General features: G+C 44.3%; 2 protein-coding genes across 17 annotated transcripts in view; one reads left to right on the top strand and one right to left on the bottom strand.

Moving 5' to 3' along the window:
- Positions 1-864: 864 nt before the first annotated feature.
- On the bottom strand, positions 865-12468 carry SMIM19 (small integral membrane protein 19). 4 transcript variants are annotated; one of them, XM_005563219.4, is made up of 4 exons: positions 12417-12468; positions 7275-7412; positions 5100-5224; positions 865-1314 (listed from the first exon to the last, which is right to left on the bottom strand). In XM_005563219.4, the coding sequence occupies exons 2-4, from the start codon at positions 7406-7408 to the stop codon at positions 1250-1252; spliced, it is 324 nt and encodes a 107-aa protein (XP_005563276.1). In that variant the 5' UTR covers positions 7409-7412; positions 12417-12468; the 3' UTR covers positions 865-1249. The 4 variants fall into 4 exon arrangements, with proteins under 4 accessions (XP_005563276.1, XP_005563277.1, XP_005563275.1 ...); XM_005563220.4 differs by lacking the exon at positions 12417-12468 and adding an exon at positions 11217-11952; XM_005563218.4 differs by lacking the exon at positions 12417-12468 and adding an exon at positions 11435-11952.
- The window catches only part of SLC20A2 (solute carrier family 20 member 2), a 127451-nt gene continuing 125856 nt past the window's right edge, over positions 11392-12986 (top strand). For 5 of the 13 annotated variants that reach the window (XM_005563222.4, XM_073998742.1, XM_045398199.2 and 2 more), the window contains exon 1: positions 11881-12054. The gene's annotated coding sequence lies outside the window, so the exon portion shown is untranslated. Of the gene's footprint in view, positions 11731-11880; positions 12055-12105; positions 12702-12986 lie in introns of those variants that run through there. The other 8 variants (XM_065519160.1, XM_073998745.1, XM_005563223.3 and 5 more) reach the window with 5 other exon arrangements.

Raw genomic sequence — 12986 nt, 5'->3', positions numbered from 1 at the left:
TCCCGAGTGGCTGGGATTATAGGCGCAAGCCACCACACCCTTCTAATTTTGTATTTTTAGTAGAGATGGGGTTTAACCATGTTGGCCAGGCTGGTCTCCAACTCCTGACTTCGTGATCCTCCCATCTTGGCCTCCTAAAGTGCTGGGATTTCAGGCATGAGCCACCGGGCCCAGCCAACTAATTCTTATAATTGAAAATAGCTCTAGTTCAAAAATGGATTCTTTTGACTTACGTGGACAATTAAACTTCCCCACTACTACCCAGTCAGTTTTTATTTAAATAAATATGAAAAATTAGGTAAAAACATTTCATTGTATAGTACAGAACAAGAAAAAGAGATGAAGCTCTTTGGGAAAGCTTGGCATGCCAAGTAACCAGACGGCAACATTCGCCAGTGGTAGTACTATTACCGCACAGTTGCCAACACCAACATAGAGGCATCCATTTATTCAACAGCAGGGGCCCAGTATGGCCTAAAGTAGAGCTACCTGGTGGAAATGAAACTGGGGGAAAAAACAAACTCGCTCCTGGGAGCATAATGAGGAAAAAATCTAGTTACAGAAAGCTTTTAAAATTAGCACAGGAGAATGCATCATGATGTAGAAAGGACAGTCTACCATACAAGTTCTGAAGAAGCAAAGGTCATTAATTAAAGAGCTGTTAACAGCATATTCAGGAGGCTGCAGCAGGAGAATTGCTTAAACCTGGGAGGTGGAAGTTGCAGTGAGCAGAGATTGTGCCACTGCACTCCAGCCTGGGTGACAGACTCTGTCTCCAAAAAAAAAAAAGAGCTGTTAACAATAAATTAATGTTATTGATCTGATCTGATACTTATCACTCACAGAATACAATCGAACAGGAAGTTATTCCAATGGTTGCATTTTTATTTTTTAATATTGTAAATGGTATAAACTCCAGGATTCCCGCTTCCCAAGATGTGTTTTTATTTCTCACTGATTGTATCCTGAAGGAATCACAGGTCTTTGCAAGGTCAAGTCACCATCGCTGGTTACATATATCCTGGATATGTGCAGGTTTCCTGTGTCAAGGCCTTTTGAGCCACTTGTATTTACCTAACAATGACTTGGAGATGCAATTTAAAAAAGCAAAACAATGCACAAAACAATCGGGGAAAAGTCACAAGTAAAATAATTTTATGCAGACAGAAATGTTTTTAAAGCTGTTCACGATTAGTAGAAAGAATCAGGAGCTTGCAACAATTACTTCTGTTGCTCATTTTCTGAGGCTTCATTCCAATGAGAGCTGCACACTGTCAGCTTGGTTTTGTGGCTGCTGATAGTCGTACTTTCTTGCTATTCACAAAAACAACAAGAAAAAGAAGAGATAAAATTAATAAAACTGCAAAATGATTACTACTTAATATCATTAAATTACAGTCAAGTCATGATTCTTAATAAAGAAATAGTTTTGTCTGTTTCAGAGATAGAGTCTCCCTCTGATGCCCAGGCTGTGGTGCAGTGGCACAAACACAGCTCACTGCAGCTTCAACCTATTGGGCTCAAGCAATCCTCCCACCTCAGCTTCCCAGGTAGCTGAGACCACAGACAGACACCACCACACCCTGCTAATTTTTTTTTTTTTTTGCAGAGATGGGGTCTCGCCATGTTGTCCAGGCTGGTCTTGAACTCCTGGCCTCAAGGGATCCTCTCGCCTCGGCCTCTTAAAGTGCTGGGATTACAGATACGAGCCACTGCACCCGGCTAAGTAATTAGTCTAGAATTAAAACAATTTTGTTTCTTTGGAAAAGATGTATTACACTTCATGATCCTCTAATTTCTCAACACTGCTGATGCCCATTTTTATATGTTTATTATTATTCATGTATCAGGATTATTCAGAGCTTTAAAATATAAACATTAAGCTATTAAAACTTCAAAATTATATTAATTTTTGAGACAGTGTCTCACTCTGTCACCAAGGATGGAGTGCAGTGGCACAATCATGGCTCACTGCTGCTTTGACCTCCCAGGCTCAAACAATCCTGCCACCTCAGCCTCCCAAGTAGCTGAGACTACTGGCTAACGTCACCACGCCCAGCTAATTTTTTGTATTTTTAGTAGAGACAGGGTTTCACCATGTTGCCCAGACTGGTCTTGAACTCCTGGGCTCAAACGATCATTCTGCCTTGGCCTCCCAAAGTGCTGGGATTACAGGTGTGAGCCATCATGCCTGATCTAAGCTATTAAAATTAATGTTTTGTAATTTCTTCCTTTATTACCTGTCACTTCCATCTTAAAGTTAATAATAATGCTTTTGTCCACACCATAAGGAATTTGACTATATTTTAACTTATAAATCTAACAGGCTTATTGTTGATTAAACATATAATGTCTTCAATATAAACTAGAAGAAAAAATAGATATGCAATTCTGTCTTCTTTTTGTACTTCTAAGAAATGTTTATTGAAGAAAAACTGTCTTAACCTGAAACTAGAGAAAATACAGGGCTAAAAATCTTTGTGTCATCCACTGCTTAGCTTTAAAACTTTCAATTTCTTCTGAGTTCTTGTTTTTTTGAGACGGAGTCTCACTCTGTTGCCCAGGCTGGAGCGCAGTGCACAATCTGGGCTCACTGCAAGCTCTGCCTCCTGGGTTCACGCCATTCTCCTGCCTCAGCCTCCCGAGTAGCTGGGACTACAGGTGCCCGCCACCCTGCCCTGTTCATTTTTTGTATTTTTAGTACAGATGAGTTTTCACTGTGTTAGCCAGGATGGTCTTGATCTCCTGACCTCGTGATCCACCCGCCTTGGCCTCCCAAAGTGCTGAGATTACAGGGGTGAGCCACCGCGCCTGGCCACTCTCTTCTAAGTTTTTCACTAGCCAATAAGGAGATATTATTTGTTTATGCTACTCAGGGTAGATTCAGATTTTTGTAGCCCAAAGCGTACAACTTCAGGAGTCTTCTATTTAAAAAAAGAATTCTGTTGCCTGTTTCTTCTGGAAGCACCAGATTCTGTCAGGACAAGATACATCACGAGCACTAAGGACCCTTTATGCTGGGATTCATTAAATGTGCAAATCCACACATGTGCTCACTGCTTATAAGCATAATGGCTCCCAAAGATGTCCACATCTTGTCCCATAATCTGTGCCTATGTTACCTCACAGGACAAAAGGGACTCTGAAGATGTGATTAAGGTAGGGACCTTGGCATGGGGAGATGACTCTGGATTATCTGCCCAATATAATCAGATGGGCCCTTAAAATTACAGTTTTTTTCCTGCCTAAGTTCTGAGGGAAGGAGATGTGGACATGAAATAGTCAGAAAGATGCAATGCTTTGCAGATGGAGGAAGGGACTGTGACCCAAGGAGTGTGGATGGTCCTGAGAAGCTGGAGGAGGCAAAGACAGGGATTTTCCTTAGAGGCTCTAGAATAACAGAACCATGCAGGCACCCTAAAGTTAGCACAGTACAGCTGCTGTGGAGCTTCTAACCCACACAACTGTAAGACAACATGTTCGTGTGGTTTAAGCCACTACATTTGTGGTAATTCGTTACAGCAGCAATTAGCACAGAAAACTAATATACCTTGCAAACAGAAATTCGGATCAATTTTATTTTATATCATTCCCATCAAAAAAGAAATAAACTATGGGTTTATAATGTATCTGCTGTGTTACTGAGCATATTACTGACAGTGGATAACTTGTTTTGCGTATGTGTCAATAAAAACTTAGTTCTTTACTTAGAATTTTTCATACAGAGCTCCTGGCTCTGTATTTTTTTTTTTTTTTTTTTTTTTTTTTTGTGAGATGAAGTTTCACTCTTGTCCCCCAGCCTGGAGTGTAATGGCGTGATCTCTGCTCACTGCAACCTCTGCCTCCTGGGTTCAAGCGATTCTCCTGCCTCAGCCTCCTGAGTAGTTGGGATTACAGGTGCCCACCACCACGTCCAGCTAATTTTTGTACTTTTAGTAAAGACGGGGTTTCACCACGTTGGCTAGCTGGTCTCGAACTCCTGACCTCAAGTGATCCGCCCGTCTCAGCCTCCCAAAGTGCTAGGATTACAGGCATGAGCCACCACGCCTGGTCCCAGGCTCTGTACTTTTTTTTTTTTTTTTTTTTTTTTAGCAATACTTATGTTTCTTTAAAATAATTTTTTTAATGTGGTAAAATATACATAACATAAACTTTACCGCTTTAACCATTTTTAAGTGTACACTTCAGTGGTATTTCATGTACTCGCATTGCTGTGACCATCACCACCATCTATCCACAGAGCTCTTCTCATCATCCCCAACTGAACTCTGGACCCATTAAACTCCCTATTCCCCTCTTCTGCAGCCCCTGGCAACCACCATTCTACTTTGTATCTCTATGATTTGCCTCATGTAAGTGAAATAATCCAATATTTGTTCTGTTGTGACTGACTTATTTCACTTAGTATACCATCTTTGAGGTTCATCCACGTGTAGCATGTCAGAATGGACTTCCTTTTTTTCTTTTTTTGAGACGGAGTCTTGCTCTGTCGCCCAGGCTAGAGTCCAGTGGCGTGATCTCAGGTCACTGCAACCTCCGCCTCCTGGGTTCAAGTGATTCTCCTGCCTCAGCCTCCCAAGTAGCTGGGATTACAGGCACCCACCAATGCGCCCAGCTAATTTTTGTATTTTTGGTAGAGATGGGGTTTCGCCATCTTGGCCAGCCTGGTCTTGAACTCCTGACCTTGTGATTCACCTACCTCAGTCTCCCAAAGTGCTGAGATTGTAGGTGTGAGCCACCGCTCCCAGCCAGAATGTCCTTCCTTTTAAGGGCTGAATAACATTCTATTGTATGCACCACACTTTGTTTATTCATTCATCTGCTGAGGACATGTGGGTGATTTCCACCTTTTGACTATAGTGAATAATGCTGCTATGTTGAATTAAGTTATATGCCTTATTTTGAGCCAGTATCACATGCAAATGGCATAAAATACAAAAGGAAAAGGATAAGTATCTGAAAAACATATTAAACATCTGAAAAAAGTACTAAGTTTTCATTACTTACGATTTCTAATAACATTTTGCTAAATGAACTCAATTCCAGAAAATCTATTTTAAACATGCATATGTGTATCTTTCAGCACAGAATACACTTACAAATGGAATACATTTCCAGTTGTTGTCTCAAACGAATCTTGCTTATTGTGTCATAAAAGTTGGGCTCTGACAAAGTTTCCTCTGTAGGTGGCACGCTGAATATCCTCATAATTCTCCTTTTGTTCCTAAACACAAAATCCATGCAGTTTTGTATTAATGTCTATAGAGTTGTAATATGCTTATAATCCTGGTCATCAGCAGCTGTGGCAAAAGGACTTAAATGACAACAAGCCCATTTTACTTTCTATTTTGTCTTTGAGAGCTGCTTCCTTGGCTCAAAGTATTATTTCTTTCATTAAAAAGTATGAGGCCGTGAGAAAAGTAAGTAGCTGAACACATCCAATTAACACAACAAAGTGAAGTTCCTCCATTGTGATTCTCCTCAATCCCCAAAAGCCAAATATCCTATGAGAAAATCACAAACAAGAAAACAGCTGATTTTTCCTTCCTTTCCCGTCATCCAGATAAAGCTAAATGACTGAGCTGGAGAATAAATTGAATGTGAGCAGACCTTAATTTTAGAAAGTAATGAATAAACATATTTCTTAAATACAATAGCATGGCCTTAGTGGAGACATCTTTTTAAAATTAAGAACAGCGTGCCTCCGCTTTTAAAAGAAACATGGGGAGGCGGTGGTGGCTTAGAGGAAAATGGTCACCTGCCAGGTCATCAGTGATGGTCAGGGAGCCTCCTCTCACCACCCCTAGAGTTCATGAGCCAACAGGCCAGCTGCTCCAGGAGGGTTCAGCTGAGATCTGGGTGCAAGTGGGGGCTCTGAATGATTCCTCAGGCCAAACTTTCTGGATTACTAATTACCTTGAACTCTCGAATGCCTTTTTACCTTGGGAGAGGATACCTGTAAAGTATGTGTCTGCAGAAGTATCCCAATGTAACACTGCTCTTCCTCTTTTTAAAGCATCCCTGCACCTCCCCCTTTTTACTGTACTTCTGGGAAAGGAGCCAGGGAATGTGGAAAAGCAGTTAAATTAAGCTACAACATCTGGAATTAAGGCAGGAAATATTCATTGAAGATTTACACTATACGGCACACCAGGGACCCAAAGGTAAAAGACAATAAAGACGTGTTGTAGAAAGGACAAACAAGTAATCAGATAAGACTAACGCTGTTTAATAAGTGCTATCATACAGTCATGCACAAAAAAACAAGGAAAAGCTTATACTGGTTGAAGGGAGATTTGCTGAATACATAGGAGTCAGTGTTTCTGCATTCAGGGACTTAAGCCAAAACAATGTGCTCAATGAAGGGTGACAATGAACCCAGGCTGGATGATAAAATTGGGCTATATTAGAAATTACAGAATTGAGAGTTTAGTGCAGCTGGCCTGGGGGCTAAGAGTGGTACTTAACTCTCTATTTCTTAAAGCAATGGGTTTTTTTTGTTTTTGTGATGGAGTCTTACTTTGTTGCCCAGGCTGGAGTGTAGTGGCACGATCTTGGCTCACTGCATCCTCCTCCCAGGTTCAAGTGATGCTCCTGCCTCGGCCTCCTGAGTAGCTGGCATTACAGGATCGCGCCATCACGCCCAGCTAATTTTTGTATTTTTAGTAGAGACGGGGTTTCACCATGTTGGCCAGGCTGGTCTTGAACTCCTGATCTCAGGAGATCCACCTGCCTCAGCCTCCCAAAGTGCTGGGATTACCGGTGTGAGTCACCATGTCTGGTCAGCAATGGGGTTTTCAGAGCCAAACCTTGGCCACCAATGCTTGAGACCAGAGTGGACAGTGTCTGTCAGCACTAGAACAAAAATTATAATGAAATTTATTTTATTTATTTATTTTTTGAGATGGAGTCTCGCTCTGTCACCAGGCTGGAGTGCAGTGGTGCGATCTCGGCTCACGGCAACCTCCAACTCCCTGGTTCGTGATTCTCCTGCCTCAGCCTCCCAAGTAGCTGGGATTACAGGCACGTGCCACCACGTCCAGGTACTTTTTGTATTTTTAGTAGAGACAGGGTTTCACCATGTTGTCCAGGATTGTCTCAATTTCCTGACCTCGTGATCCACCCATCTTGGCCTCCCAAAGTGCTGGGATTACAAGTGTGAGCCACTGCACCCAGCCTGATGCAATTACTTTTACGTATTCATTTCATATTTCTTAAACTTGCAAAACTTGTAAATGCACAGTTTTTATCTACCCTGAGAAACAAAAATTTACCTTTTGGCATACATGAAGAGACCGAAGCTAACAAGGATAACTATCAAGTAAACATTGGTGGCTTCATTCCAGGCTTCGTGAACAGTATAATCAATAGAACCATCGTCACCCATCACTCCATAACCCCCAGCCATGGGGCTGTAAGAGAGAAAATAAAGTAGGGTTTCTTTTAATTAATGATGGTAGCACTGTCTGGAGAAGGGCTGGCAAACATATGGCCTACTGGCCAAATCCAGTCCACTGCCTGTTTGTGTGTGGCCCGTGAGCCAAGAATGGGATTTACATTTCTAAGTGGCACATTTTAAATGGTGCAGTTGGCCCTCTCTATCTGACAGTTCTGCATCCGCATAATCAACCGTGAAAGGAAAATATTTGCAAAAACAATACAAATTTAAAAAAATACATTATACCAACTATTAACATAGCATTTACATTGTACTAGGTATTATAAGTGCTTAGAGATGATTTAAAGTACACAGAGGATGTGCTTAGGTTATATGCAAATACTATGCCACTTTATATCGGGACTTGGGCATCTATGGATTTTGATATCTGAGGGGGTCCTGGCACCAATCTCCCGAATACCAAGGACTGCACCTACACAATATTGATTTTGTTTCAAAGTCCACAAAACCTAAAATATTTACAATCTGGCCCCTTAAGAAACTTGGGATAAAAAATAATATTACTAAAAGGACTGAGCTTGAAATGTTATTGCAGCTTCCAAATTGTAACACCCAGAGGAAAGTAACAGAATACTTTAAAACAGAGACTTCGCTGGTGCCTGTAATCCCAGCACTCTGGGAGGCCGAGGTGGGCGATCACCTGAGGTCAGGAGTTCAAGACCAGCCTGGCTAACATGGTGAAACCCTGTTTCTACTAAAAATACAAAAAATTAGCTGGGCATGATGGCAGGTGCCTGTATTTCCAGTTACCCGGGAGGATGAGGCAGAAGAATCGCTTGAACCTGGGAAGCGGAGGTTGCAGTGAGCCAAGGTCAGGCCACTGCACTGCAGCCTGGGTGACAGAGTGGGACTCTATTCAAAAAAACAAAAACAAAAAACACAGAGACTCAACACCTGGCTGTGCTGCTACAAAAGTGTTGCACAGCAGCCTAGCAAGGATGTGACAGCCAGAACACGGCTCTCTCACCCCCCATGCCTCCCATACTGGGAAAGGTTTGGAGCTTTATCTAGCTTTGGCCTGCTGGACAAATTTGGTTGAAAGAAGCTATGGGATGAAAAGATACATTTTGCTATTGACACAGCTGTGACATCTACCCTAGGAAATGCATTCTTTGGACATTCCCACAGAAAGTTAGAGTGGTCACAGCAAGTGCATCAAATAGCAAGTAAAAGTAATGACTTCTTCTTTGTGTTAGAGAAGTTCACTGAATTTTTCCTTAAAGAGAAAGTTCCTCCCTTGTGTTGGGACATAAAAGGTAAGGCTAAGTAAAATGACCTAATACGTAAAGAAAATCCAGAAGTGTTGTTTTAGACACTCTATATACAGGAGAAAAATGGACAAATATAGGTGATAGCTGCACTGTAGTTTCTGAGAATCAGTCATTTTCTAATACCAAGAAAAAGAGTCTAAAAAGTTTTCGGTGACTTTTTCTACGCTGCCTACAATAATGAAGGCATTGCAAAAATTCTTCCACTAAAATGTCTTGCAGGAGTCCATGCTGTAAGCCTCCGAAGTGTTCATTAGTGTAGATTTGGCCAGCTAGTTAATATATATGTACTGAGGGCAGAGTTCTTTCTTCTAGCTTGCCTCTATATAAGAAGAATGCAGTTTCATTAAGAACAGAGAGGTCTGTTCCTAAGCCACGTGGCATGTTTTTGCCTTTCTGACAACTTGTCTTTGTCAGAAGTTTGGGGACATACTGTACTCCTTTAGCATAAAGTGAGTATCATGAACAGCCATTTAACTTCAACTCTTCACACTGAAGGCAGGAGTGATTTCACTAAAATAACTATGGGTGTCTGCTGAATATAAAGATTGGTCTCGTGAAAATTAGCCAGGAACAATAAAAACAGAACTTAAATTGTAAACATTTGTAGATGCACTATCTAAATATTATTTAAACACTAGACTATACCCAATTCCTAGATACTGAAGACTGGCTGTGGATTTTTTTTTGAGTGAGAGGTACAGAGGTATTTGGCATATTGACAGTTTGAATTCTTATTCCTCAAAACTAAATTCCAGAGTTCCTCTGAATGTAACTTTATGGTTTATAGTAAGTAATCAGCCTACTTCAGACATGGAAACTTTTGGAAGCCCAGACACTATAACTGTCTGTATAATTTATGGAATCTCAAACTTCGTTGGTGCCAAAGTGTAAAATAGCAACCACCACCACCGTGTTTGGCAAAAAAAAGATGACTTTATGTGTCTTGATTTGAGATGCTGCAGAAGCCCCAGGACAATTATGCAGCAGGGAGGCAGCTTTCGGGATTGAGAGCTATTAACAAATTAGGCAAGAAACGGGGAGCCATACAGCACTGGCCACTAGAACATTTCATCAGTGTCATTTATCTGACAAATTACAAAATGTTTCCTATTTTCTAATGACAAAATGGATCAGAATCAGGTTAATTTCTTGCTTTAATTTTTCACAAGATGTTGTTAATGTGCCACATGGAATGTATATACATGTACCACAGTAAATGGTATATTCCTACTCAAAGCGCTACTTCCTCCTGCCCCAAATATGCAGGTCTTTAATTACACTTAGGAAAAAATTTCTAATTACTGCTGACACAGAACGGTAAAATTAAACGTGAATTATACAACCTATATTATACAACATGATTGGTATGTCATGAGGTCACTCTTCTGTGCTTCCAGGGACATGCACTTGAGTTATTTTTAGGAGTGTAGTTGTGAAAGATTTGCAGAGGGGAGGCCTTTCCCTCCCAGTCCTCAATCATGATCAATGGCATGACTTTGTAAGGCTGCCAGGAGTAAGGAGTGCTCTGGTCCTGAGTCACAGTACAGACCCACAGCCCACATGCAGCCTGAACTATGACCCCGTCCCCTCCTTCTCGGCATGCCACAGTGTAACCAAGTGTACACACATACACCTGTTGCGTGCTTACTGTGTACCACCACAGCCTTCCTCTGGAATCTAAAGCAAGATACCTTTTTTCACATTTTCCTGTAATGTAATGCTTGAACTATTTCAGTAAGGAGAGGCTAGGATGGGCTGAATTAAGTTCCAAGTAAACATGTGTATCTAAAGTTGCCAATATATGACAACTACGAGTTGGTTTTAGGTTGCCAAACTTTCAGGATGAGAACTACGTTTTCTTTCCTTTCTTTTCTTTTTTTTTTTTAAAAACAGGGTCTCGCTCTGCCACCCAGGCTGGAGGGCAGTGGTGCGATCTCGGCTCACTGCAGCCTCCACCTCCCGGAATAGAGGGATTCTCCTGCCTCAGCCTCCCAAGTAGTTGGGAATACAGGCAAGTGCCACCATGCCTGGGTAATTTTTTTTTTGTTTTTTAAAGTCGGGGGAGTGGGGGGTCCTCTCACTATACTACCCAGGCTGGTTTCAAAACTCCTGAGCTCAGGCAATCTGCCCGCCTCAGCCTCCCAAAGGGCTGGATTACAGGCGTGAGCCACCATGCCCAGCCGAGAACTACTTTTTCTAGGGACTAGGTCACTGTATCATAGGCTTTAAAATCTGTGTCGTGATTTTGGGTTCCTCATGCCACGTCTAGGTGGTTCTAAAACTGACCACCGCTTGTCATCGTACATTCATGTTACCATTTTTGTCTCTCACTTAGAACTTTGTTATTTTGATACAAATTCACATTGGAACCACTTAGTTCCTAGAGTCCCTTACAACAAAATCCTCTGCATCAATAAATGGGATTTCTTTCTCTCATCCCTCTGAAACACTAAAGGCTTGGCATCCTGAAGCAGAAGAGTACATACAAGCTCACAGGCCTGCACCCAACATCGAGGAAAGCAATTCACAGGTGCTGGGCAGTCCACAGAGTCACTGAATCATCCCAACAACCCTGCTGGGCGGCACTAAAGCTCCATTTTACAGGAAAAGAAGCTGGGGTGGCGGCGGTGGTTATATAACTTGCCCAAAGCCACACGGGCCAGGGCGTGGAGGCGCGGGGCTGTTACACACACGACTCCCAAACCTGAACTCTTCCAGCCTTGGCCCCGATCCTGGGAGACCTGCTCCTTCCGGAAGAAAGTCAAGTGGAGCAGGGAGAAAATGTAATCCTCTCCCAGGAAGCGGCCCGGGTCCCGGGGCGGCCAGGCTCTAGGGACGTTTCCGCCGCCCGCAGGCTGCGCGTGATTCAGCCTCAACCCTCCCGCTGAGCCCCCACCGCCCTGGCAGATGGGCCGCCGCGACTGGGCCGTGTGCGCTTCCGGAAGCGGGCGACTGGCTGCTCCACGCGACGCCGAGGAGCTCCGCGCCTGGACCGGGCAGGTGGTCGGAGCTTCGGGGACCGCACGGGACCTGGGGCGGGCGGGCGGCGACCCCCCCCTTACTCTCGCGTCCGGGGCGGGGCGGGCGGCGCGGGGCGGGGCCGGGTGACGCGGCCCCGCCGGGGACTGGGAGGCGCGGGGACGCGGGGCCACTCACGCTGCCAGCTCCGGAGGCGGCACGCGGCCAGCGCTGCTCCGCTCCGGGGCTCTTTCCCCCGGAGTCGGGGCCGGGCGCGCGGGAACCGGTTACCGAGCGGACCTGGACGCCCTCTGCCTTCGTCATTTCCTGCCGGCCGATCGGTTTCCGGATGAAACGAGGAGCCAGGTCTTTTTTTTTTTTTTTTTTTTTTTTTTTCCTTCCCCCCCTCCCTTTCCCCTTTTCAGTTTTTTGAGCCGGAGAGACGCAGCTGCGGTCCCCGTGCCGCCCCCGGGCGCGTGAGTGGAGCCGGGCTCCTTTCCCCTCCCCCGCCGCGACCCCCGCCCGGGCTGCGCGCACCGCCCCCCGCAAGCCCCCTGCCCGGACTCCCGGGCTCCCGCGGGTGGGGGCCGGGCTGGCGGGCGCCGGCGGGGCTAGAGGCGGCGGCGGGTTGCGTCCCACGCGCCTGCTGGCCCACGTGGACCTGGCCGTCGCTTGCCGTGCGGCGCCTTTGCGAAAACTCGACGGAAGTGTCAGGGACCCGGGATTACCTGCGAATGCCGGGCGCCTCCTGCTCCGCTGTGCGCGCGTGGGGCGGGACTCGGAGGGGGAGGGGTCGTGTATGTTGTCCCACCTGGCGCGATGAAGCTGGGCAGCACAGAGGATTTCTTTTTTAGTCTTGAGGGCATAGAGTCCCTTTTCCTATTCACGTGTACTCTTAAGAAAGCGTCTGTTCTCCAAACTGGCTTTCTATTCTCCCCGTCCTAAATGGTGCGTGGCTGACACCGTAGTGTTTTCAAAACTGGATTTGGCCAGGATGCTATAGCATTGTCAGTGTAAGTGCCTTTTGGCTATTTTTATTTAATTGTGTGGTGACTTGACAGAAGTGTTTCCCAGCTTGACATAGGTAATGAATTTGCATAGGATTTCAGCATCAGTATGGAAGTGATCAGATGTCAGTGGTTGGTGCCACCTTGCAAATAAATGGCCACTGGTCCACGTAGTTCGTCTTTATACATTTTGAGCAAGTTCTCTAGGACCAGCTGACTGGTAATTATAAGTCACAGGAAACCCTGCAGAGATGAGAGCTAACATTGAACACTTAACAAGTTTTTCTATTC

Source organism: Macaca fascicularis, chromosome 8, assembly GCF_037993035.2.
Source record: "Macaca fascicularis isolate 582-1 chromosome 8, T2T-MFA8v1.1".
NCBI classification, from domain to species: Eukaryota; Metazoa; Chordata; class Mammalia; order Primates; family Cercopithecidae; genus Macaca; species Macaca fascicularis.
Note: the sequence above shows the minus strand (reverse complement) of the source record. Positions and strands in the feature narration are given on the sequence as shown.

Excerpts from the sequence above, each read along its gene's own strand:
- SMIM19 (XM_005563219.4), bottom strand. The coding sequence starts at position 7,408 with ATGGCTGGGGGTTATGGAGTGATGGGTGACGATGGTTCTATTGATTAT. Across the intron at positions 5,225-7,274 it reads CTCTTCATGTATGCCAAAAG|GAACAAAAGGAGAATTATGA; the intron begins GTAAATTTTTGT and ends TTTTGTGTTTAG. Across the intron at positions 1,315-5,099 it reads ACTGGAAATGTATTCCATTT|CAAGAAAGTACGACTATCAG; the intron begins GTAAGTGTATTC and ends TTTTGTGAATAG.